This window comes from Acipenser ruthenus, chromosome 3 (assembly GCF_902713425.1).
Source record: "Acipenser ruthenus chromosome 3, fAciRut3.2 maternal haplotype, whole genome shotgun sequence".
Lineage (NCBI taxonomy): Eukaryota > Metazoa > Chordata > Actinopteri > Acipenseriformes > Acipenseridae > Acipenser > Acipenser ruthenus.
This window is the reverse complement of record NC_081191.1, coordinates 55,292,507-55,319,076: the sequence shown is the minus strand read 5'-3', so window position 1 is coordinate 55,319,076 and position 26,570 is coordinate 55,292,507. Positions and strand designations below refer to the sequence as shown.

At 43.5% G+C, this 26,570-nt stretch overlaps 1 protein-coding gene across 1 annotated transcript; it reads right to left on the bottom strand.

Annotated features, from left to right (window-relative positions):
• Window positions 1–638: 638 nt before the first annotated feature.
• Window positions 639–26,570, bottom strand: LOC117435274 (regulator of G-protein signaling 9-binding protein C-like). Its single transcript, XM_034058317.3, has 3 exons — window positions 26,149–26,570; window positions 3,515–3,824; window positions 639–1,954 (listed from the first exon to the last, which is right to left on the bottom strand). Exons 1-3 carry the CDS (start codon window positions 26,242–26,244, stop codon window positions 1,596–1,598), a joined length of 765 nt encoding a protein of 254 aa, XP_033914208.2. The 5' UTR covers window positions 26,245–26,570; the 3' UTR covers window positions 639–1,595.

Below are 26,570 nucleotides of genomic sequence, written 5' to 3'. Positions count from 1 at the left end.
TGCTGTTTCCTGGTCATTAAATTCTGTCTTGTGAATACATAACAATGGCAACCAAGCAATGCATTTCTTAGTGAGAGAAAACTGAATTTGCAAACACTGCCAAGGACATATTGTATTCAAAGGAGGAAGCACACTTACTTAATGTGCTCCACATTATTTTATTTTAATTTTATTTATTTGCTTATTTACTTTTAAATAAAAGCTACTTATTTTATCTTTTTGGTAAGAAACGATATCTGCGCAATAACTAGATAAAGCATTCCATATTGGAAGCCACATAGTTATTATTAATGGATCACAGAGTTATCACTGACATAAACCAACAGGATGTTGTTTTCTTTCCAATTTTGTTCCTGAGAAGAATAGTCACCGCAGTTATTATGTACTTGCCGCTCATTGTGTGTTATTGTTTTCTGTAAAACATTGATATCCTGTCAGTTAAGAAAAGGCTTAATGAAAAAGCTTGTTTTAACGTTGTCTTTATTACGCCAGCCAGAGACCCGCACTTAAACTGTATTGTCACATTTTCTTTAAATTCTCAAATTAACTAATCGATACCCGGGTAGTAAAAAGAGACCCGGGTAACCAGGCCGACCTCTACCTATTATACTGTATATATATATATATATATATATATATATATATATATATATATATATATATATATATATATATAATAAAACATAGTAAATACTAAATAGTATAGGGCTTTGAAACAAACCCAACTGCTACTGGATTCAAAGATGGCAGATTATCTAAGTGTTGGTGCCTCATGGTTTTTAAGAAATTACATCTTGTAGAGATAAGTCATTTATTTTCTGTAAGCTTTTAGAGAATTATTCACTTTTAATTAAAAAAATATATAAAAATGTTCAGAGGCTTTTTTTGTACAAATACAAATCAACCTAGCATAACTTCAGCAATTAAACTCTCTTGAGGTGAGTTTCTTAAATTTCTACTTGAGCTCAATAGTTTGACAACACACTCCCAACACCATAGGGAGAACACACAAATCATGAAATGAATACCAAACCAGTACTGAGACTCTTTGACAAGCTGAATCATCAGGTGCACACTACTTGAAAGAACAGATGCTGTAGTTATCTGAAAACTGCTATTCTGCTGTGTTATTTTTTTCCCCAGCATAAGAATATTGACAGGAATTGTTTAAAGTGCATATGATAAACATAAAAAATGAATAGGGAACATTTCATTGCAAAGAACGGCATAACAGAAAATAGTAAATAGTGCATATAAATGTTCAGACATGTTCCAAGAGCTCTTAGATCAAAATGCTAACTATCAATCTTTCTACTTATTTTCTTGCAATAAATAGACTTTCTTTTTAATGACCGTGATGTTCAAAATAATACAAAAGTTGCCTAACTCCCCTACTTAGTAACAGCTGCACCAAAAGGACCACTAACTTTCCCATTTCATCTAACAGTTAGTTTAGGTAAGAGTTCAATTGTAGTCTAAAGTTGCCAGAATCCTTCTTTTGAGCCTTGCTTTCTTAAGTCATCCAAGCAAGTTCACACATTGTTGACCCTGGGTTACCATCTAATTGGTGGAAAGTTTCCTGGGACTAAGGTTGCTCATGCAAGGTACACCACGCAAACAGACAGCACCACTGCAACCATGGCAACGCCACCGAGAATCACTGACACAATAACCTGGCCTCGGTCACAACACTGGTCGTTGTCGTCATCCTCCAAGGAAAGCATAGCCACAGAGGAGGTGTCATTGCTCACAGGGTCAGCGTACTTCGGTTCTTTGGCCTCCACGGTCCAGCGGAGGACATTCACTTTCATCTCTATGTCATAGATCATCTTATCCACTTTGTCAATCTGTTCCTCCAGGTCTTTCTGCTCCAATCTGTCCACGCTTGACACCGTTTCATCATAGTTGATCTTCTGAACACTCAGTGCCCTGGCTGCTATGTCTGATGTGGCGCCTGTAACACAGGAAAAACATACAGTATTTACTACCTGTACATATTGATCCGACAAACAATCTACAATAGATATAGGAAACCAATAATTTTTATCACAGTGTTGTTACTGGATAAATTGGATATACATTGGTCAAAGGGAAAATACATTTTGAAAACAAATAGCTCAACAGCAAAACAGTAATGGACACATGAGAATGCTGTCTGAAGTGTGGGAAATATTTATTGGTTATTACATGTTTGCTAGGGGAACTGTAAAGTCACTATTCTGCATCAAGACAATATTTTAAACTACAAAGTGACTGATGTTCCATATATACTGGGGAGTTATTTACCAGGCCCAATCTGTTGTCCATTTTTGAGGATGTTACTAGTTACTGTACATGATTTTCAATTTGTTGTAATTGGGAGACAGATTAGTCTTGATTGTGTTATCCAAGTTAACATAGTTAACCTGCTTCTTTGCTTCTGAATTGATTTTAAAACTGAAACAAATACTGCAAGATGTAATTGTCAAATTAAAGCTGTTTAAACTTGTCACCTAGTGCCGTGGTTGGTATTAAAACTTTCTTTGTAGGTGTGATAGGGTAAGGTAATCCCTGCTGGTGAAGTCCAGCCTCCCGACCGGTGATGGCCCTGTGGTCACTAACTCTGCGACCTTACCAGATGGAACAGACTGTAAGCCTATGGTCAGCTTGTGGTGGCCATCTTGGTGGTCAAGCTGCACATGTGTGGAGTTTGACGCATATAAGGGGAATGTGCAGGTAACAAAGTTAAGGAAGGAAGGAGAGAGGAGCCAGCTGGAGTACACAGCACCCTGGTTTTGAATCGTGTTACCACGGACTATAACCTGTCTTGTTATTGTTGCAGTACAAGGATTAAAACCTGTCTCAACGAACCCTTGGATGCTGTGCTCAGCTGGACTCCTTGTTAGCTGCTTGGAAGACCACCATTTCCTTTCTTTTGTGTTATAAACACGTTTTCCTTTGCCTATTACTTTTGTGTGTTTCACAAATTGAACATATTGCTGGTGCTAACATCCTACAAATAAACTACTTTTCAAACTCATCCTTGGACTGTGTGTCTGTTTGTACTTCCACACCACTCCTTCAGAGCCTCCCACAGTAGGAAAGAGGATCTTTTGTTGTTTTAACCTAATGTTTTATTATTTGCCATTAATGGTTGTGTGTTTAATATTACAACCAGGGCAGCAGTGTGGAGTAGTGGTTAGGGCTCTGGACTCTTGACCGGAGGGTCGTGGGTTCAATCCCTGGTAGGGGACACTGCTGCTGTACCCTTGAGCAAGGTACTTTACCTAGATTGCTCCAGTAAAAACCCAACTGTATAAATGGGTAATTGTATGTAAAAAAAATAATGTGATATCTTGTAACAATTGTAAGTCGCCCTGGATAAGGGCGTCTGCTAAGAAATAAATAATAACAATAATAACCAAATATTGTTTATAGGATAACAAGGGATACTACAATAATTTTACTATAAGATTTTTTTAAATCCCATTTTGGAAGGATCTTTACAAATCCTAGCCTTGTTCAGCATGCATACCTGACATTCCAGTCTGGACTAAAAGATTGTTCTGGGAAGAGAGACTAAAGCTTTGTCCCATTTCAAAGACCTTGCACATGTCAGCATGGAAGAGCTCCAAACTGGAGGAGAAAGCCACCCAAAGGCGCTCCATCTCAGCCTGGTCATCTTTGGGCAAGTTCTTGTCCCGGAGGCAAAGTGTCAGCCTATTCCTGTTGGCCACTGCCAAATCCTGGGCTTTTTCACGTGTCCTCTTGAGCTCATCTCTCAGGTTGGAGCAATCTGAGGATCCCCCAACACTGGTCGCCAGGTGCCTATAGCAGGCTACAACCTAGCCCCGTAAAACAAAAATCATGAAAAACAGCATCAAAATGTGATTACACTTGTCAGAGTTATGAATGCATTCATTTAAATTTAAACCAATTAAATAAATGTGGAAGAGTTCTGTTTTGTGTTTGCTGACTAAAGTACATTGCAGCTTTCCAGGAATTCATTACTGTATTCATTGGTGTTAATATTGTAAACTTAAACTTTACAGTATGCAATATGTATTCAGTGATATTTTAATATTCAGACAAACACTGCTTGAAATGTGTATTCAGAAGCAAACATCTTCAAAAAGGAAACCAATGCATATGAAATCAATAACTCGGTTTATAAAGTAATTTGATGGGGTCAGGTTAATTTTATAGATTTAATATGGTGAGTTATAAATTTGTATTTTTAGTTATTTCAAAACGAAAAAATATACAGTATATATATATATATATATATATATATAGCCTTTAGGCGTAATTCAGGGGAAGCCACAGAGAGCGTTCTCACTGCATTTTTCCCTGTTTACCTCATTTCTCTATGCTGTCCACTCTAGCTTTCCTCTCTAGCTTTCCTCAGCCACGCTCCACCTAGGGGGAGTGATCAGCTGGCTCAATCACATCCGGGTGGAGGGGGGCAGCTCACTTCTAGTCATCTCTAAATAGCCTCATGCAGTGCTCGCCACGTCAGTCAAGGGGCGTGGCCAGGGCAGCGCCGGGAGTTCCGTTTGGCAGCTCCAACCATCAGTCTCCCCCTTTTTCCTATATTAACCTAGCACTACTTCCTCTCTTTGTCTTGTGTTTGTTTTTTGTCCTCCTCCCCCCTCATCCGCTCCATTTCTAATACTGCACCGGGGGGTTCTCTTCCTTCGTCTCTCCTATACGGACCTGTGGCAATGTGCCCTGCCCTTGTGTACGTTTCTGTGTTGTATGTTGCGTGTGGTGTGTTAAATGTTGGTGTATTGTAGTTGGTACACGGGATATAAATGGGTGTGTGCAGCACGAGTATTTAAAATTGTATAATTATATTTAGGCACGGGATTGCACTTCACGTGCATTTAAAGTATGTAATAATATGTGGGCACGGGGTTGCACGTAATGAATTCACATGCTGGGATTCAAGTGAATAATTAATTAGTAATTGAATCCCAGCACAACATTATATATAGAGACACGTAGCACTCACTCGGGGTTGGGTGTTCGTGGGTAGAGAATGGGTGAGAGAGAGGAGTAAAAACCAAAGTAAAAGCGTAAATATAAGTGTTTGTACTCACCGTGTTTGTTTGTCTGTCCATTCACTGTTTGTTAAATGTTAGTGCGTTTTGTTTGTCTATTTATTTTGGCGCAGGTGCCGTGTCCTGTTTTTGTGTTTTGTCTGTACAACCTTTTTATTTTCTGTTCTGTTTATTAAATGCTGAGCGAAACCATTCGCTCAGCTCCACCAAACCACACCTCTCTGTCGTTTTATTTCCTGCTTCTGGTCTGACGCCACCCACTCCGGCCGTCTTTGTGACAGGACCCGAGACACTTCTTTCCCTAACTCTCCGCGCCACCCAGCTGCCAGCCAATGCTGCCTGAAGATGCTGCCTGAGTAGTGATCGGGATCTGACCTTTTGTCCTCTATGTCTCATTCTCCTTGTCGCCCAGCAGCCAGAGGATGCTGCCTGACCCGGCCAGGACTTGAGATCTTCGTCTTTCATATGTTCTGTCTCTCATCCTCCTCGGGGAGAGTTCAGAGTGTCTTGTTTGTATGTCTTGTCCTGGCCCTTACTCGTCTCAAGCCGCTCAGCAGCCAGAGGATGCTGCCTGACCCGGTCCTTTGAGTACAGGGATCTGTCCAGCCTGTCCTATGTCTAACACCATCGTCACTCAAGCACTCGCGTGCTTCAAGCTCACTGCCCCTCAATGCCTTTCTTTACTCTCACGCTCTCATAGGCGTCCAGTGAAATATATATATTGTAGCAAGGCAGGGAGGGGGTTAAAATCCTCCCTGCCAAACATACATTATTTCATTTTATTGTTAATTGTTAAATCATCATCTGCATCTGGCAGTTATTGTAAATTAAAGCCAGGTGTAGAGTTTAAAAGAGATACAGCCAGTCTGTTCTGCACTGCTGAGTAGAAAGAAGCAGGAAGGTGTACCCTGCTGCCGTGCAGTCAAACGAGAGGTACTGTGTGTTGCCGTGCTACAGTGTGTAAAACAGCGTGTTTGTTTGTTAACAGGTAAACAGCTTAGCTGTCCTGTTTATAGTTAGTGTGTTCCTGTATGTTTACTAAGCACTCTGAAGGAGCTAGGTTTTGTTTTCGTTTTGTTTATTTTTGCATTATTAAAAGTGTGCATAAGTGCCAAAACCTCAAGTTTGTGTCAGTCTGCATTTTTACAGGGGCAAACGAACCAGAGTGCAAGCGGCAGTGTTACAATATAATTTTCTTGTGCTTGAAAATACTGAGGGCCTAATCCATATTTTTATCAACTGCAGGTGGTCCACAATATAACTAGCACACCTGTGAACTTGTTGCTGTTTATATATATGTTTGAAAGGAGGTGCAGTGTACAAAAATGAAAAGCTTACCTGTTCACAAAAGGTTTAAGTTATTAAAAAATAATTTATTTCAGGACATTTCGAACAAAAGCCCCTTGTAATACGGGTGTGGGTGTCCACTGACAGATATAGGAGAGACACAGAGGTTGTGGTCGACACGCCATGCAGGTGTGCAGAATTTATTTAAAGTATTTACAGTAAAAACACAACTAATAAAACAAAATGTGGCCTACAGTAGTTCGGCTGTGTGCTCCTCCCCCTACGTAGGGATATCCTGCACCAGGAACCCAGCCTATCTAACTTTAAATATACTAGGGTGGGATAGAATCCCCTAAATGAATCTCTATCATTATACCTGTGGTTATCCCGGCCTACACACATTGATAACTCATTGGTTACCTGCTGGAAATTCCAGCACTGACCAGCTTGGAACTCAAGCTGTTTGTTGCTGGTCAAGCTGGTTTGGAGACGGTCAAGCTGGTTAATGAGCTGGTCTACTGCTGTTGAATCTGCGTTTAGATGGTCATGCTGGTGAAACAAGTTGTTGGCTGCTGGTGTAAAGCTGGTGAAGCTGGTCTGGAAATGGTCAAGCTTTTGAGTGATATAGCCTGCTGGTCATACTTGAGAATGTTTTGTTGTGTGTATAGTAAATGGTAATTACTTTTTTTTTTTAATCTTTAAACTATTATTTTTAATGACTCATTTCAACCATGAAGGTGGGCATTACATTATCATTTATCACACACTACCCCATGTAGTATTTTATAATCTTTGGTGAGCTTTTTTTTCCCTGGCTGAGAAGCCAGCAACTATGTGAGGTATGGTTGTAATTCCTTTCAGTTTTGATTTGACAGCTCGCGCTGGGGTCGTGCTTGGTTGCTGGTGTTAATGAGCACGTGTTTCTCATATCAATCAGTAAAGGAAATATTAACTGGATGAGCCCATTGAAAAAACAAAGGTCACCAGTTATTTATATATATATATATATATATATATATATATATATATATATATATATATATATATACAGTGCCTTGCGAAAGTATTCGGCCCCCTTGAACTTTGCGACCTTTTGCCACATTTCAGGCTTCAAACATAAATATATGAAACTGTAATTTTTTGTGAAGAATCAACAACAAGTGGGACACAATCATGAAGTGGAACGAAATTTATTGGATATTTCAAACTTTTTTAACAAATAAAAAACTGAAAAATTGGGCGTGCAAAATTATTCAGCCCCCTTAAGTTAATACTTTGTAGCGCCACCTTTTGCTGCGATTACAGCTGTAAGTTGCTTGGGGTATGTCTCTATCAGTTTTGCACATCGAGAGACTGAAATTTTTGCCCATTCCTCCTTGCAAAACAGCTCGAGCTCAGTGAGGTTGGATGGAGAGCATTTGTGAACAGCAGTTTTCAGTTCTTTCCACAGATTCTCGATTGGATTCAGGTCTGGACTTTGACTTGGCCATTCTAACACCTGGATATGTTTATTTGTGAACCATTCCATTGTAGATTTTGCTTTATGTTTTGGATCATTGTCTTGTTGGAAGACAAATCTCCGTCCCAGTCTCAGGTCTTTTGCAGACTCCATCAGGTTTTCTTCCAGAATGGTCCTGTATTTGGCTCCATCCATCTTCCCATCAATTTTAACCATCTTCCCTGTCCCTGCTGAAGAAAAGCAGGCCCAAACCATGATGCTGCCACCACCATGTTTGACAGTGGGGATGGTGTGTTCAGGGTGATGAGCTGTGTTGCTTTTACGCCAAACATAACGTTTTGCATTGTTGCCAAAAAGTTCGATTTTGGTTTCATCTGACCAGAGCACCTTCTTCCACATGTTTGGTGTGTCTCCCAGGTGGCTTGTGGCAAACTGTAAACGACACTTTTTATGGATATCTTTAAGAAATGGCTTTCTTCTTGCCACTCTTCCATAAAGGCCAGATTTGTGCAGTATACGACTGATTGTTGTCCTATGGACAGAGTCTCCCACCTCAGCTGTAGATCTCTGCAGTTCATCCAGAGTGATCATGGGCCTCTTGGCTGCATCTCTGATCAGTCTTCTCCTTGTATGAGCTGAAAGTTTAGAGGGACGGCCAGGTCTTGGTAGATTTGCAGTGGTCTGATACTCCTTCCATTTCAATATTATCGCTTGCACAGTGCTCCTTTGGGATGTTTAAAGCTTGGGAAATCTTTTTGTATCCAAATCCGGCTTTAAACTTCTCCACAACAGTATCTCGGACCTGCCTGGTGTGTTCCTTGTTCTTCATGATGCTCTCTGCGCTTTAAACGGACCTCTGAGACTATCACAGTGCAGGTGCATTTATACGGAGACTTGATTACACACAGGTGGATTCTATTTATCATCATTAGTCATTTAGGTCAACATTGGATCATTCAGAGATCCTCACTGAACTTCTGGAGAGAGTTTGCTGCACTGAAAGTAAAGGGGCTGAATAATTTTGCACGCCCAATTTTTCAGTTTTTTATTTGTTAAAAAAGTTTGAAATATCCAATAAATTTCGTTCCACTTCATGATTGTGTCCCACTTGTTGTTGATTCTTCACAAAAAATTACAGTTTCATATCTTTATGTTTGAAGCCTGAAATGTGGCAAAAGGTCGCAAAGTTCAAGGGGGCCGAATACTTTCGCAAGGCACTGTATATATATATTGTGATAGAACGAGGGGATTGGTGCGAAATGGGAGATACATTAGGGCAGTCTTGATGGCAAATTCTTGCTTCAGTCATACCGGAAGCAAGATGGCTGCCAAACAGGAAGTGACGATTGGCTTCAGTCATACCGGAAACAAGATGGCCGCCAAACCGGAAGTGACCGGTTTTAATGCCACATCATCAAAAAGGGCGTTCCCAGGGGGATAAAAAGGGAGGTCCAGGCAAGTACCAGTGGTAAGAGTGGGGAAGGCAGTATGCTACAGGAAGTGAGTACTGGGATTGTTGGATTACTTGTTATTGACCTTGGATTGTTTGACTACCTTCTTTGTGCTTGATACCTGGACTGTTTTGAAAACCGTGGATTGTGTATGAACCTTTGCCTGTTTCACCGACTATTCTATGCTGGATGGACATGTAAATAAAGCACTAACAGGTACCGCCCTGTTTGGAATTAACTTCACAGTATTTCGTCTCTGTTTAAATACTGTCCCGCTACAAAGTATTGTATGCATATTCTACACAGCCTATGAAGTTGCTATAATATATATATATATATATATATATATATATATATATATATATATATATATATGGAGAAGAAAAAAGAAGAATTCCAGCTCATCTCACTAGCTACCTATAGAAAAGCTGTCACAAGCAACGACAGTGGTTTTGTTTATATATGTGACCAGATTTTTAATTCGAGCCGTGACATTTGCCTCTTTTGCTGAAGGAAAAACATGTTTTTATCAATGTATTGTTTTTCTTCAACTAAACTAATAGATGTGATAAAGTAAAATACTTCTAAAATACCTTATATAGCTATCTCACTTGTGCAACAGGTAGCTTTCATCTTAAATATGAGTACTCCATTGTTATTTTTTCTTAAACTTTGCAGGATATACTTCTTCAATAATACATTCAGCACAGAAATAAAAATAAGGGGTCACCAAATTAAAAAGAGATGTATCCTGCCTCTAAAACGTTAGGTTACTTACCGTAACCCTGGTTCCCTGAAAGAGAAGACGACCACCAACATTTAATATGGGATATTCCCTACCCTAGAGGTAGGTAATACTGAGCTCTCTATATCAGAGCTGCCGAAGGCCCCTTCCTGTGATGACGCACTCGGTCCCGCCTACCGAGGGTATAAAACCGTCACTCACCAGAAGATCTCCCTCTTTTTCCGCCGAACCCATGAGGGCGACCGGAGCAACCTCATGGTTGGTGGTCGTCTTCTCTTTCAGGGAACCAGGGTTACGGTAAGTAACCTAAAGTTCCCTTTCAAGTCGAAGACGACCACCAACATTTAGTATGGGATAATGTATACCAGAGCCGTCGCGAGGGAGAAGGAACGACAGCGTATGAGGGACGCACAAGCGCTGTCTAACCTAGAGGTTAGCGGTGTGAACTTACACCCTCAAGGACCCTTGTGCCCACAGATGGCACAGCAGGATCTACCACATTAACGCAGTAGAATCTGGTGAAAGTATGCGGCGTAGCCCAGCTAGCCGCAGCACAAATCTCAGGCATCGAAGCACCCCTAAAAAGAGCCCACGATGTAGCCAACCCTCTAGTCGAATGTGCAGCTACTCTACCAGGTGGGGGTAACCCAGCACCATCATATGCAGTCGACACCGTGCCTGCAATCCAATGAGACAGACGCTGCTTAGAGAGGGGCTGTCCCAAGGTCCGTGTCCCAAGGTCCGTGTACCATAACAAACAAAAAGCTGATCCGATTTACGCAAAGCTAACAAGGTCATGGCTTCTAGCCAGACACCAAGCTTGAAAACACTTCCACTTGTAGGTATAAACTCACCTAGTGGAGTCTGCCCTAGCATTTTGCAAAGTGCTCACAACCGCATCCGACAGCCCCAGGGCTAGCCAGCAGTCCTTTTCAGGGGCCAGACCCACAATTGGAACCTGCCAGGATCTGGGTGCCAAAGGGAGCCCTGTGCCTGAGTGAGGAGATCCAGGTGAAGCGGGATCTCCCAAGGCTGGCCGTCCAGCAGCTGGCACAGGGTCGCAAACCATATCCTCCTGGGCCACCTGGGGGCCACTAGAAGAACTGACGCTTTCTCTGACCGGACTTTCTCCAGGAAAGCCGGGAGCAACGGTATAGGAGGAAAAGCGTACAAAAACACTTTGGGTCAAACGTGCGCTAGGGCATCTACGCCTAGTGGACCGTCTGAGCGATGGAGGGTGTACCATAGGGGGCAATGTGTCGTCTCCGCCGAAGCGAACAGATCGACCTGTGTCTTCCCGAACCGTTCCCAAATGCGCTCCACCGTCTGGGGGTGGAGACACCACTCTGACAGATGCGGACCTCTCCTGGAGAGGAGATCCGCTGCCAAGTTCACCACTCCTGGAATGTGCGTCGCCCATAGGGACAGCAGGTTGGCTTGGGCCCATACTAATAGCCTGAAGGCTATGCGATGTAACCCCGGAGACCGAAGGCCTCCCTGGTGGTTGATATATGCCACTATTATGCTGTCCGTTTGGATCAGCACATGTGCACCGCTCAGCACTGGAAGAAAGTGCTGGAGAGCCAGGAACACCGCCCTCAATTCTAGCATGTTCACGTGCAGGGGTGCCCAGCGGTCTGGCCAGGATCCGCTGACTCCCCTGCCCTGCCAGAATGCTCCCCAACCCTGGCTGGAGGCATCTGTTGTCACCACTTGGCGATTCAATATTACTCCCATTTGCACCCCTCTGTGCAGGTGAGAGGGAACCCTCCACCATCGTAGGGCCGCTGAGCATGTGCGAGACACAGTCAACCTGCGGTGTTTGTCGCGTTTGGCATTGAGATGAAATACATTGAGCCACGCTTGCAGCTGGCGCATGCAAAGCAGACCCAGCTGGATCGCTACTGTGGCTGTATACGCGCATTGCATTGGAGTCCAGCCGGAGCCCCTAATACCTGGTGCATTGCACTGGTGCGAGTCGACTCTTTGCATCGTTCAAGGCTAAGCCCAGCCTGACCAGATGCTCTGTCACAATTGCCGTGTGGGCTAGAGCTCCCTCTCGAGACTGGGAACAAATCAACCAGTCGTCAAGATAGTTCAAAACCCTGATCCCTTGCAACCGCAGGGGAGCCAGTACAGCGTCTACACACTTTGAAAGCGTACGCGGAGCTAGGGAGAGCCCGAACGGCAACACAGCAAACTTGTACGCGCTTCCTTAAAAGGAAAACCGCAGGTATCTCCTGTGCTCTGGACGAATGGGGATATGAAAGTATGCGTACCGCAAGTCCACAGTTGTGAACCAGTCGCCCGGCCGGACAGACTGGAGTATGTGACGGTGTGTCAGCATTCGGAACCTTCTTTCTTTCAGAAACCCATTCAAGAGCCTAAGATCTAAGATGGGGTGAACCCCTCCATCTCTTTTGGGTACCAGAAAGTATCTCGAGTAGTACCCCTACTCCTGGGAGACGAGGTCTACTCGACGAATGGCCTGCTTGCGCAGCAAGGCGACCACTTCTTCTTGAAGTACCGAGGCTTGCAATGGGTCTGTTACGGAGGTGTTTATAACACCCCGAAAGGGAGGAGGTCCCGAGTGAAACTGAAGCGCATAGCTGGTTTGCACGGCAGCGAGCACCCAGTTATCCATGGTGCAAGTGCGCCAGTATTGCAGCTTTTATGCCAAAAAGGGGGTCTGAGGCCGCCAGCCTTCAGGGGCCCTGCTGGGGCTGCTGTGGCTGGGGCTGAGCAGTTTGGGGTGAGCGTGTAGCGTGCTGGCCCTGAAAACGACCCCTGAGACGCTGGTACGTGGATCGACCACAGCCTGCGTTTCCTTTACCTGCTGGTTGGGCTCTGTTACCCTGAAGGCGATGCCTTAGGTCACCCCGTGGGGCTGTGGGGACTGGAACCGTTCTGATGACAGTTCGAGTCTTGGGAGCCCGCCAATGGCTCGACCTATTCCACACCGGAGCGCGGGGAGGGAGCAGCGCAGCCATCTGACGGGAAGCCTCTCGGTCTCAAAGAGATTTCTGCAGAATCTCTTCCACAGCTGGCCCAAACGTATGCCCCGGGGATATGGGCGCATCCAGCAGCGCAGCTTTATCTGCGTCAGGGACCCTGGCCTGTGACAGCCACAGCTGTCTACGCGCCACAACTAAGCTCGCCAGGTTTTGGCCCAGGGCTTGCCTCTGCAGGCCGGAGATCTGCAGCAGTGTATCCGACAGGAGACGCAGCTCCGAAGTCACCGGCTCCGGGAGCGGGGCCTTGCGCAACACTCCATCCAGATATGCAGTCAGCACACTCCAAGCGGGTTAGCAAAGCGGGTTGCCTGCACCCCTGCTGCGTACGCTCGCTTTAGATGCGTCTCTGCCACCCTGCACTGAGGGTTAGGACACATTGGGTCTCTAGTGAGCCCCCCCACCGGCAGGGCCCTCACCAGGGCTGCAATAGTGGAGTCTACTGGTGGAAACCCCGCCAGGCCAAGCTTATCCGCACCGTCCAAGGAGGAGAGCGGTGTAGCCTGCTTGGAGATACTAGGGGCCGAAGCTGGTCTATCCCAGGAGGAGCGCACTTCCTCCACAAAGTCTGGGAAGGCTGGGAAACACTACGGGCGGGGAGCCAGCACCTGCGTCCAGAACACGGAGCGGTGCGGCTGTGCCACTGGTGTCCAGGGAACATGCAGGAACGCTGCAGCACGTTCCATAAGAGCTGAGACCGAGCTAGGCAACGGGGTGGAATTGGCTTCCGACACACACTCAGAGCCGGGTTCCTCCTCTGTAAGGGTGTCCCCCACCTGCATATCAGAGGAGAATGAAGCTGCATCACCGGAGGCAGCTATGGACAGCGCGTCCTCCTGTGCCAGTTGGGGCGAGCCTTCCCATCCTCCTTGCGCACCCTGCGGGGAGGGGGGATATGGTGCTTGGGGCTGCAGCGGAGCCTGGGCAGGGGCCGATGCTGTGGCCTGTTTAGACAATAGCTCCAGGACCTGGGCCATCTGGGCCTTCAGGTCCATAATGTCCCTTGCCTGCTTGGAGCGTTTTACCCGCTTTGCGGCTGGAGACGGGGAGTGGTTACACTGCGCACTCGGGATGTCAGGCAGAGAGGCCAGGGGCGCGTCGTCGGGGGAACCAAAGGCCGCCGACGACCCTGCCGCGTAGGACGCGGGGCTCTCCTTTCTGGCTCCAGACGAGCCTCTTTCACCCTAGGCTGAAAAGCCACGCAGACGCTGCAAGCCACATCCCTCTCGAGGGCCATGGTGGCATGCGGGACACCCAAGCACCGCACACAGAGGGTATGGTTATCCTCTTGTGGGATACTGGCGTTACAAGCCGTTCAGGCATGGAACCCCGGCATGGGTCTGTTCTTATTTAGCATATTTCCCCTTTTATTTATTTATTTTTTTTTTTTTTTTAGGAACTGATGCGCAACAGACTAGGCCTGCACTGTACCGTGCGGCACTACAAGGTATGCGCCAGCAGCGCAGTGCCTATGCAATGAGAGCAACGTGCACAGCACTGCTCATCCTCGAATGTTCCAGAGGCCTTGCGCAGCGGGAGCGTAGCTGCATACTCTGCGCTCTGTGCGTAACATTTGGGCAGGAGCAACGAACGCCTGCGCGTTGTATGAGCTGTGAATATTGTTCTGCGTACACTGCGTACTGGGACCAAGTACCGTGTGCGTTAAGCTCCTACACTGGTGTCGGATAATACGCAGCCTGTGCCAAGAGAATCAGGCTATGCGTGCGCCATGGTACCGCAGCACCGGAGAGGACGCTACGCAAAGTGCGTACCCAGACCGCGTGGTCAACACACACACCTGGTCAGCGCGAAGCGTGTACCAGGGGGGAACAGAGGCCGAAGCAAAAATTGTCAAGCAAAAATTACAGTTTATAAGAAGGAAGAAAAGGAGAGAGAGCACACCGAACGCACATGAACCGACACACCGCAGCGGTCAGGTTCGACCGGCGACTCCACTCGGACGGGGATATGGTAGTACCTAGCCCCGAGGAAGGGAGTGCGGCTGGGTCACTCGACAGCAGGGATACCGCAGGCCTAGCCCCGAGGAGGATACTTGTGTAGCTCTCTATAGGAAAAGACAACTCACTCGCAGGTGGCTGCACAGACAGCCGCTCACATACAACAGACAGCAAAGAGAGAGGGGCCCACCAAGGGGGGCCGCTGAAAGACAGAAAGACAAAGAACTCAGTCTTTTTCAAGAGTCGTTGATTCCAGGAAAGCGGCAAGCCAGCTTTCAGCACGAATGCTAGGAACTAGAACAGACCCGAATCGACTCGAGGGCTCTTCCTATCAATACGCTCAGTTCTAGACACAGAGGTCCTACCTTACCGTCTTGAGAAGGAAAAAGAGGGAGATGTTCCGCTGAGTGACGGTTTTATATTTGTATAATTTAGGGCATGTTTTAAACCAAACTAATGGTATTAAAAACTAATGTTTAATGTAATACACAATTGTACAGCTCTAATAATGTTCAAAAAAAGATTATATTATTATTTATGTTTACAAATGATAATGAAGAACTACAAATCCAAGTAATGCGAGATTGTCTTTGTCTTTTAGTGCTGTTATTTTTACCGCAACTACAGGATAAGCACATACTGCTTTTAAGTTTATGAAAAAAGAGATTTGACTGTGCTAAACCAGTTGGATAAGTATTTCAGGCTAAGAGGGCAGCACATTTTAATGTATCTCCACAGATACAATATCATTCTGCTCATACAATTTGATGACTGTATGTACCAAAGGGAACGATTTTTTATTTCTGTTAACATAACAAGGGGATCCCTTCCACTCCTCATGCGATGCGATCGTATCGCACGGAAATCGCATAGTGTATCGTGGCCTTAAAACAACAGAATATGCTTTATGGAGTTAAAAAAAAGAGAATTCACAAACCTTTGATTAGGATCCTTCGCGTGTTTGTGAAGTAACTTTTTGCCGTTTGAACCGTAGTTCAATGGTTTGTCGCAGATCACGCACCAAGCCTGGCCACATTGGTCTGTTTTCTTCAACCATTTCTTGAATGGCCTGTCGAAATCATTTTTTTCTTTTAACCATTCCCACCTCCATCTGTTCTTTATTCCTTCATCAATCTTTATGATAGACATTCCCATAGAGACACATATTTTCATGATGACCAGATGAAGTGAAGCCACATGCATGCCGAACATCTGATTGTTTCATTCTAGCCGCACAGCAAAAAAAAAAAAAAATAATAAATCAAAATACCCTCCCCTCATTCACATGACTACACTGCCAGAGACCAGTGTAGATAGCGATGAAAAAATGATTGCCGATATTTTTCCCCACAGAAATCTCAACAGGATGGAAATCTGTATTTCCGTCTATGATTTGACACCCATGCATTCTTTATATTGTGGTGGAACGCAAACCCGGGACCTCCCGCTTTGAAGCATAGCACCAATACAGCTGTACAAAAGAGGCAGCTCCCTTGCAGGAGCTGGTATTGGGCTTATGTCTTCATATTTGATTGCGTCACTGTGACTGGGTACACCCCGCCACTGTGTGTTTTATATTATTTGTTGTAATATTATTAAAATGTATTGTTTGTGTTGAAAAACATGCCGTTTTGTTGTTACTGTTTACAGCCTGGATGGGGTTAAAATGCCCCATCCAGATAAAATTGTGAGAATGAGTGTTGACCACACATATGAGAAACCTTGTGCCGACTGTGGCAGAGGGATAAACTAGGTAATTAATAGCCAGTTAATCCCTTTGCCACAATATAAAAACCTGCAGCTTTGGCTGAACATGGTGGGTAGTCCAGAGGAGGATAGAGACAAATAAGAACAGATACTAAAAGTAAACAATTGCTACTTGTGCTGGCTTTAAACCAGCATGCGATACAGTGCCATGAAAAAGTATTTGCCCCCTGTCTGATTTTCTGCATTTTTGCACATTCTTCACATTGTATTTGGTCAGATTTTTTTGTGGGTTGTAGTAGTATATAGAGGGAGTCTGAGAGGAAAAATGACACCAAAGTTTGGTGCTTCTTTCATTTGTTTGGTGTGCAAGGTAATCAACATAAAACATGCAATCTTCAGGTGTGAAAAGTTATTGCCTCCCCTAGTTAACTCAACCCAATTAAAGGGATAATTAGCGTTAACAACCAGGCCTGATTTGGGCCAGCCCTGCCCAATATAAATCTGACTAACTTTGGCCCTTACCATCAGAGTGAAGTTATCAGCACACAGGTTCTAGAGGCACATCATGCCACGAACAATTCTTGAAGACCTCCAGAAAAAAGTTGTTGATGCCTATCAGTCTGGAAAGGGTTACAAAGCCATTTCTAAGGCTCTGGGGCTCCACCGAACCACAGTCAGAGCCATATTGTCCAAATGGAGAACGTTTGGGATAGTAGTGAATCTTCCCAGGAGTGGCCATCCTGCCAGAATCTCTCCAAGAGCAAGGCGTAAAATCGCCCAGGAAGTCACAAAGAACCCTAGAACAACATCCAGGGATCTGCAGGCCTCTCTCGCCTCGGCTAAGGTCAGTGTTCATGACTCCACCATCAGAAAGACACTGGGCAAAAATGGGATTCATGGCAGAGTAGCAAGGCGGAAACCATTGCTCACTAAGAAGAACATGAATGCTCGTCTCAAGTTTGCCAAAAAGCGCCTGGATGATCCTCAAGAGTTCTGGAACAATGTTCTATGGACAGATGAGTCAAAAGTGGAACTTTTTGGCCAAGATGGGCCCCATTATGTTTGGCGAAAACCAAACACTGCATTCCACAGTAAGAACCTCATACCAACGGTCAAGCATGGTGGTGGTAGTGTCATGGTTTGGGGATGCTTTGCTGCATCAGGACCTGGACACCTTGCCATCATTGAAGGAACCATGAATTCTGCTCTGTATCAGAGACTTCTACAGGAGACTGTCAGGCCATCTGTCTGTGAGCTGAAGCTGAAGTGCAGCTGGGTCATGCAGCAAGACAATGATCCGAAACACACAAGCAAGTCTACATTAGAATGGTTGAAGAACAAGAAATTTAAAGTTTTGGAATGGCCTAGTCAAAGTCCAGACCTAAACCCCACTGAGATGTTGTGGCAGGACCTGAAACGAGCAGTTCATGCTCGAAAACCCACAAATATCACTGAGTTGAAGCAGTTCTGCATGGAGGAGTGGGCCAAAATTCCTCCATGGCGCTGTCTGTGAGAGACTAATCAATAACTACAGGAAGTGTTTGGTTGCAGTTATTGCTGCTAAAGGTGGCGTAACCAGTTATTGAGTCTAAGGGGGTGATTACCTTTTCACACGGTGCATTGGGTGTTGCATAACTTTCTTTAATAAATAAATGAAATATGTATAAAATGTTTTGTGTTATTTGTTCACTCAGGGTCCCTTTTATCTAATATTAGGTTTTGGTTGAAGATCAGATAACATTCAGTGTCAAAAATATGCAAAAAATCAGAAAATCAGACAGGGGGCAAATACTTTTTCATGGCACTGTGTGTATATATTGTGAGACAACAGGGAGGGGGTTAAAACCTCTCTGCAGTAAAAACATGTGCGGAATGCACATTTGTCCTGGTTAATTGTTTTTCTGTTAATTGTTGTATTAGTTTAATTATCACCCGCACCTGGTTTATTGTAAATTAGAGCCAGGTGCAGGGTTTAAAAGAAAGACAGCCAGTCTGTTCGGGGAGTCCACCTGTGTGCAATTAAAGTGTCACATGATCTCAGATTAAATACACCTGTTTCTGGAAGGCCCCAGAGTTTGTTAAAGAGCATATCTAAACAAACAGCATCATGAAGACTAAGGAGCTATCAAAACAAGTCCGGGATAAAGTTCTGGAGAAGCACCAATCAGGGTTGGGTTATAAAAAAATATCCCAAACTGAACATCCCCGGAGCACCGTTAAATCCATTATTAAAAAATGGAAAGAATATGGCACAACCGCGACTTTGCCTAGAGAAGGCCGTCCACCAAAACTCAGTGACCAGGTAAGGAGGGCATTAGTCAGAGAAGCAACCAAGAGGCCAATGGTAACTCTGAAGGAGCTGGAGAGAGCCACAGCTGAGATGGGAGAAACCGTCCATGGGACAACTATAGCCCGGACGCTCCACAAAGCTGGGCTTTATGGAAGAGTGGCGAGAAGAAAGCCATTGCTGAAAAAAACCCATATCAAATCCCGTTTGGATTTTGCCAAAAGGCATGTGGGAGACACAGCAAACATGTGGAAAAAGGTTCTCTGGTCTGATGAGACCAAAATTGAACTTTTTTGGCCTTAGCGCAAAGCGTTATGTGTGGCGGAAAGCCAACACTGCTCATCACCCTGAGAACACCATCCCCACGGTGAAGCATGGCAGCATCATGTTATGGGGATGCTTTTCATCGGCAGGGACTGGGAAACTGGTCAGGATTGAGGGCAAGATGGATGGAGCCAAATACAGGGAAATTCTAGAGGAAAACCTGTTTCAGTCTGCAAGAGACCTGGGACTGGGGTGGAGGTTCACCTTCCAGCAGGACAATGACCCTAAACACACAGCCAAAGCTACACTGGAGTGGTTTAAAAACAAGAACCTGAATGTCTTAGAATGGCCCAGTCAAAGCCCAGACCTCAATCCGATTGAGAATCTGTGGCAAGACTTGAAAATTGCTGTTCACCAACGGTCCCCATCCAACTTGACAGAGTTTGAGCCATTTTGCCAAGAAGAATGGGCAAAAATTGCAGGATCCAGATGTGCAAAGCTGGTAGAGACTTACCCAAAAAGACTCACAGCTGTAATTGCTGCCAAAGGTGCAGTTACCAAGTATTGACTCAGGGGGGTGAATACTTATGCAACCAACAAATGTATTTTTTTTTTGTTTAATTAACTTTTGTGTCACAATAAAAGTATTTTGCACCTTCAAAGTGTTAAGTATGTTGTGTAAATCAAATGGTAAAAATCCCAGTTAAATCCATTTTAATTCCAGGTTGTAACACTACAAAATGTGGAAAAGTCCAAGGAGGGTGAATACTTATGCAAGCCACTGTATATATATATATATATATATATATATATATATATATATATATATATATATATAAATATGGGTCACTTAAGACCATTGACCAAATCCTACATCCAGCCACTGACAGATCCAACTCCCGTCCATCCTCCTCTCTTACCTGTCATGATTTCTCCTCTTTCTTTCGGAACAAAATCGACAACATCTATTCTACACTCTCCCACCACAAACCCAGTCTACTACTTGACCACCTTAATGCTCCTCCGGTTGCCCCTCCTACCCTCTCCTCCTTCTCTCCTCTCTCCATTGCTGATGTTTCCGGCTTACTGTTGAAATCAACTACTGCCATAAGCCCCCTGGACTCCTGGCCGACTAACCTTGTCCGTCTCTGTGCTTCTGATCTTGCTCCCTCCATTATGCACACTCTCAACCTGTCCCTGGACTCTGGGTCAGTTTCTGCTGCCCTTAAGCTTGTCCGAGTTACGCCGATACTCAAAAAACCCTCCCTTGACCCGGCTGACTTATCTAATTTCCATCCCATCTCCAATCTCCCTTTTCTCTAAAAAACTCTCAAAAGGACTGTAGCCAGTCAGCTGATTAAACATCTCACAGATAACAATCTCCTTGAATCTCTACAGTCTGGTTTCCGGCCGCATCACAGTACTGAAACTGCTCTGCTCCGGACTGTGAATTATCTCCTGCTCAATGCTGATGCTGGTGCTCCCTCTGTGCTTGTCCTCCTTGACCTAACAGCTGCTTTTGACACCATAGATCATGGCATTCTTCTTGACCGCCTTTAGAAGTATGATGGGATCTCTGGAACCTGTCTCTCCTGGATGACCTCTTACCTATCCAGATGCATGCAGTCTGTTTTAAATGCTGAACGCAGTGATGTTGCAAACCCAGTCACTTGTGGTGTCCCCCAAGGATCTGTTCTTGGGCCCCTTCTCTTCAATATCTACATGCTTCCCTTGGGTCACCTCATCCGCCAACACAACCTCATGTATCACTCCTATGTTGACGACACCCAGCTCTACTTAAAGCTCAACCCTGGTAGCTCTTTTGCCATGGTCCGGCTCTCGGCTTGCATTCAAGATATCGAGGCTTGGATGTGTGCCAATTTTCTTCAGCTGAATACTAGCAAATCTGAACTTCTTCTAGTAGGATCTAAAACTCAACTTAAGAATCTCAATATAGCTGCCCTGAACCTCGGAACCTGCCTGCTGCTGCCTTCCCCCACAGTACAAAGCCTGTGGTGTACTTCTTGACAGCAACCTCTCCTTTGATGCCCACATCTCCTCCGTGGTCAAATCTTCCTTCTACCATCTTCGAAACATCCGTCCGTCTCTACCTTTCCCTCCCAGATGCGGAGATACTTTGTCATGCATTTGTCTCCTCTCGACTCAACTACTGCAACTCTTTATATGGTGGTCTCCCAGCACGCACCATAAACTGACTGCAGCTAGTCCAGAATGCCGCTGCCAGGATCCTTATCAGATGCAAAAAATGTGATCACATCACCCCCCGTCTTGCCCAGCTGCACTGGCTACCTGTAAAGTTCAGGATTATTTTCAAAACTCTCTACAATGCCCTTCATCACACAGGTCCCGAGTACTTCCTCAACCTGCTGACCCGCTATGTCCCTGCCTGCAAGCTGAGGTCCTCCATCTCTGGCCTGCTTGTTATCCCCAAGTAAAAGTGCACCACACCTGAAGAACGCTCGTTTAGCTTCATGGCTCTGACTCTTTTGAACTCTCTCCCAGTTTTGGTGCGTGATGCTCCCACCGTCGCTCACTTTAAATCAACTCTCAAAACCCAACTGTTCTCTCTTGCTTTCCATGCTCTTTAAGCCTGATATCTGCTATTAGCTGCTGTGTTGCTGCTACTATTTCACGTATTATGTTACTATCATGTATTATGCATTTTCCACTGTATTTAAAGTAAACGCGGACAGTCCACAGTCCACAGCATCCTCCCATGGCACTGTTAACTCTACCAGATGAACAAGGCGTGCTGATCCAGACCATAAGACAATGTCTGGTCAAAGGTTAGTGGTGGCAATCTCAGGTGGAAAAATAAGACATTGACCAACATCTGCCAGCAGTCTCTATCAGCTTCCAGTTGCCCTGGGTGAGGCTTGGTTTTAACATCTTTTCTTGGTGGTTGCTCTCCTGGACAATGAATATTGTCTTTTTATATTGAATATTATATTCAATATTGAATATTGGACAGAAAGGTACATGAACGTGCAGCCCCATATGTGTTACACGACTGGAGAAAATTACATTTTAAAACCAAAAACCTCCAAAATGACTGCCGCAGGGCTTCTAGTGTTAATGTTGCAGGTGATTAACACAAAGGACATGAGGGATCCTTACCCACCCAAAGGTTTAGGTTCTGTGGTGATGGGAGAACATCATGAAAAAGACTATGAAAAAGACTATGAAAAATAATCTATGAAAAAGACCTAGGAGTTTATGTTGACTCAGACATATCTTCATCTAGACAATGTGGGGCAGCTATAAAAAAGGCCAACAAGATGCTCGGATATATTGTGGAAAGTGTTGAATTTAAATCAAGGGAAGTAATGTTAAAACTTTACAATGCATTAGTAAGACCTCATCTAGAATATTGTGTTCAGTTCTGGTCACCTCGTTACAAAAAGGATATTGATGCTCTAGAAAGAGTGAAAAGATGAGCTTCAAGAATTATCCCGGTTTTAAAAGGCATGTCGTATGCAGACAGTCTAAAAGAACTGAATCTATTTAGTCTTGAACAAAGAAGACTACACGGTGATCTGATTCAAGCATTCAAAATTCTAAAAGGTATTGACAATATCAAACCAGGGGACTTTTTTGACCTGAAAAAAGAAACAAGGACCAGAGATCACAAATGGAGATTAGATAAAGGGGCATTCAGAACAGAAAATAGGAGGCACTTTTTTACAGAGAATTGTGAGGGTCTGGAACCAACTCCCCAGTAATATTATTGATGAGATTCTGGGATCAATAAGCTACTAACAACCAAACGAGCAAGATGGACCGAATGGCCTCCTCTCGTTTGTAAACTTTCTTATGTTCTTATATGTTGATCTGATGAGGAAACTGATCCTGCTCTGTTCCATTGACCATAGGTCTTGCCAGCCGATCTTGCATTGTTCCACACTCTCCCATCTCATCCATTCTCCCTGCTTGGCCTGGGAAATGGCCTTTACACACCTCATCCTCTTGCTTTTTCACCTCCTTGACTACCAGCTTCCTCTGTTCAGCTGGGGTTGCCTTGTACCATGTAGGAGGAGCTGAACTGAGACCCCCTCTTCCATGCTGAACATGCCCCATAATATCACTGATTTGAAGGGCAGCCTTTGCATCTTCCATGGCTTTCTTTGCCCACTTCCAGTTTTTAACAAGGGTGCTGCCTCCCTTACGCATTTGTCACGTGACTCTACTAATGTCATTTCCAGTCGGACCTTGGTGCACTTAAACTCCTCGGTTAGAGCAGAGACTGGTAGCTGCAGTATTCCTTTACCAAAAAGTCCCACTCTGCTGAGGCAGAGTGGAACTCCCAACCATTTCCTGACGTACAAGATTTTTGCACATGGCTGATGGCTGACAGCTATACCACTGACCTAGACTTAAGGGCTATGCACACCGGGTGCGAAGCAAACGACACAAATACAGCACAAATACATAAAGAAACACAACTGTAGCTAGTCATGAAAAGAAAATACTGTTTGCTTTTTCTCCTTTTGTGGAGACGAAATAAAATAAATAAAACAAAGAAATAGTCTGGGTACACCACACACGAAAAAAAAATGACATTTAACAGTGAATGTTTATATGTGATCTGGTTTAACATGTAAATCATTCAAAAAGAATACATCTACACATATTTCTTTGTAAATACTGAGAAAATTAGTTTAATATACTTTTTTATTGATTTTCAGTTTTAATAAAATCTTCAGTTAGTGTGTGAATGTGATTATTAGTATTATTGATCAACATTATTAAAACAAAGAAGCATCATTTTACAGAAATATGAGACCAGTGAGTCACTTTGACCAAAATTAAGGTGAAATAAAGAGATAGACATACCATCAATTTTCAATTGTATTGTCTTTATAACCACTGACACTGGCATCATAAAGAATATGATATATTTCAACTTTACTTCGACTAATTTCAACTAATTACATTCCCATTGATGTCCATTTCTCTTTTATTTCTGTGGTAATTTATGCGTGAACGAGACAGTGACAGCCTCTCCTTCAACTCTGTCTGAGTAATGACATGCTGTGTACAGAAACATAGAAGACTCGCGCTGACAAACCATCAGTTTGAGACAACAAGGTAATTCTATCTTTGGAGTAAGGGGGGGGGTTTGCATAGCAGCTACAGGAATATAGATTGGTAATGTACACCTCTTCATGGTGACCCCCCCCCCCCCCCAAAAAAAAAAAGAAATAATACGTTTGGACATTTGTATTGTATAAAGGGTTTTGCCTGGCCGTGAGACTCTCAAAATTGTGAAAAACCATGCGTTTTACAGGTAAACCTTGAGACTTGACATCCATGTTTGATGTCATTGGTTAATTTGCCCAATAACCGATTAGTGCAGGCTACTGCTGTAGTCATGGTTGTCATGTCATCCATGTACGCTCGAATTGGTGGTAGTCGCATTCCAGAAGCCAAGCACTCTCCTCCCACTACCCATTTTGATGCCCTAATAATTACTTCCATTGCCATGGTAAAAGCCAGTGGAGAAGTGGTGCATCCTGCCATTATTCCAACTTCTAGGCATTGCCATGTAGTGCTGAATTCTGAAGTAGAAACACAAAATTGCAAATCTCCAAAGTAGGCTTTCACTAAATTTGTTATTGTCATCGTACACTGAAAAATCAAATGCTGCCCAAAGAAGTTCATGTGGCACTGAACCATATGCATTAGCCAAATCCAGGAACGTCACATGGAGCTCCTTCCTCTCCTTTTTAGCTGATTGAATTTGATGCCAGATTATGAAGATGGAAACATTGAAAATCTCCAATGTTTACAACAAATAAAACCTTGTTTTAAGGACTATTTATCTCCAAAGCGGAAGGTTATATAATACATATATTATTATTATTATTATTATTATTATTATTATTATTATTTTTATTATTATTATTATTATTATTATTTATTTATTTATTTTTATATATATATTTAAAAATAAAAACACTTTTTTATTGTATCCGTTTTATAAGTGGATTAGCTCCAGGGCTTGTTGCAATAACATACGGCTTGTTGGTTGAAACCAACCCAACTACAGCTGTATGTTAATGGAACACAATGCACGCCCTGACATTAAGATTTTTTTTGTGCTACTTTAAATATGTTATGTTGCTACGTGTGAATTTTTAAAAAAAACATTCTTCATTCAGTATTTTCTTGCTTGTTATGCACTTAGTCTCTGTTTTCTTAATGGCATTTGGGCAGATTTGTGCACAGTGCAGTGAACTGACAACCCTTTCTACAGTACATGAGAGGCTGAGAGGCAAAACTGATTCAAAGATTCAATATTGCATTAAAACCTAAAGTTGACATTGCATCAAATGTTCCTGGTTTATGTTGATCACAAAGCTCTCACCAAAATATAAAACAGTTGCTAATCAATCATATTCTCCTGGGTCTAGTGGAATTAAGCTGCATTAAAGTTAATTAACATACTGTACCACATTTCCCCTTTAAAAATAAAAATACAAATGTCTGGCGGTTTTTCAAACTCACATCATTAAGCTGTATGCAGCAGTGCAGTCAACACACTTGGATGAATTATATTAACTACCAACTTACTGCTAATTATTATTAAATCTGCTCAGTGCTTTTCTACACTGATACAAACTGGTGTTCTCTAAAAACCCCAGAAGAAAGACTCCTATACGTTTACTGTTAACAAAGAGACTGAAAATCGAGGGAATCTCTAAGTCAAGTCCAAAATAGAAACATAAAAGCTAATTATGTTCTGCCATGCATGTAATACTTATTAAAGCACAATACTACTTCTACTAAAAATAATAATACCACAAATAATAATGCTGGCATTGACTTTCAGAATATCCACTTCTAGCACAGCCAACTTGTCATAGAACATAAGTAAGTTGTATTTCTGATCTTGAAATGATATAATATCTCTCACCTTAATCAAAGCATCAACATAAGCCTTACACTCTTCCCTCATCTTCATAGAATTCACAGTCCCTTCATTGGCAACCTTGATATTTTGGATGTGCATGGGAGATCCTTTTGGAGGAGATCCTCACCTCAACCTCTCAGAAGATTAAAAACTTTATAAAAACCACAAGAATGTGTACAAGGACAAACACAACTCCCCCAAAACTCCAAGCTTATTCCAATTGTTTGACTTTGAATGGATGGAATACCATGACTGGATATAAGTGTCCAGATAAGCATCAGATTGAGTGCAAATCGAGTTTTCTATAAGATTTTAAATTATCTAAATCGTTGTACCACATTCAGTTGCTAAAATATCCTTTTTCCATTAATAAAATATACCAAGAGCTACAGCTCCCAATGTCCTTCAACAATGTAATCCCTCTG

Bases quoted from the DNA above. Each gene is read 5' to 3' on its own strand.
- LOC117435274 (XM_034058317.3), bottom strand. From the start codon at position 26,244: ATGCACATCCAAAATATCAAGGTTGCCAATGAAGGGACTGTGAATTCT. The intron at 3,825-26,148 runs GTGAGAGATATT...TTACGGGGCTAG, and splicing joins ATGTTGATGCTTTGATTAAG to GTTGTAGCCTGCTATAGGCA. The intron at 1,955-3,514 runs GTATGCATGCTG...CCTGTGTTACAG, and splicing joins AGTCCAGACTGGAATGTCAG to GCGCCACATCAGACATAGCA.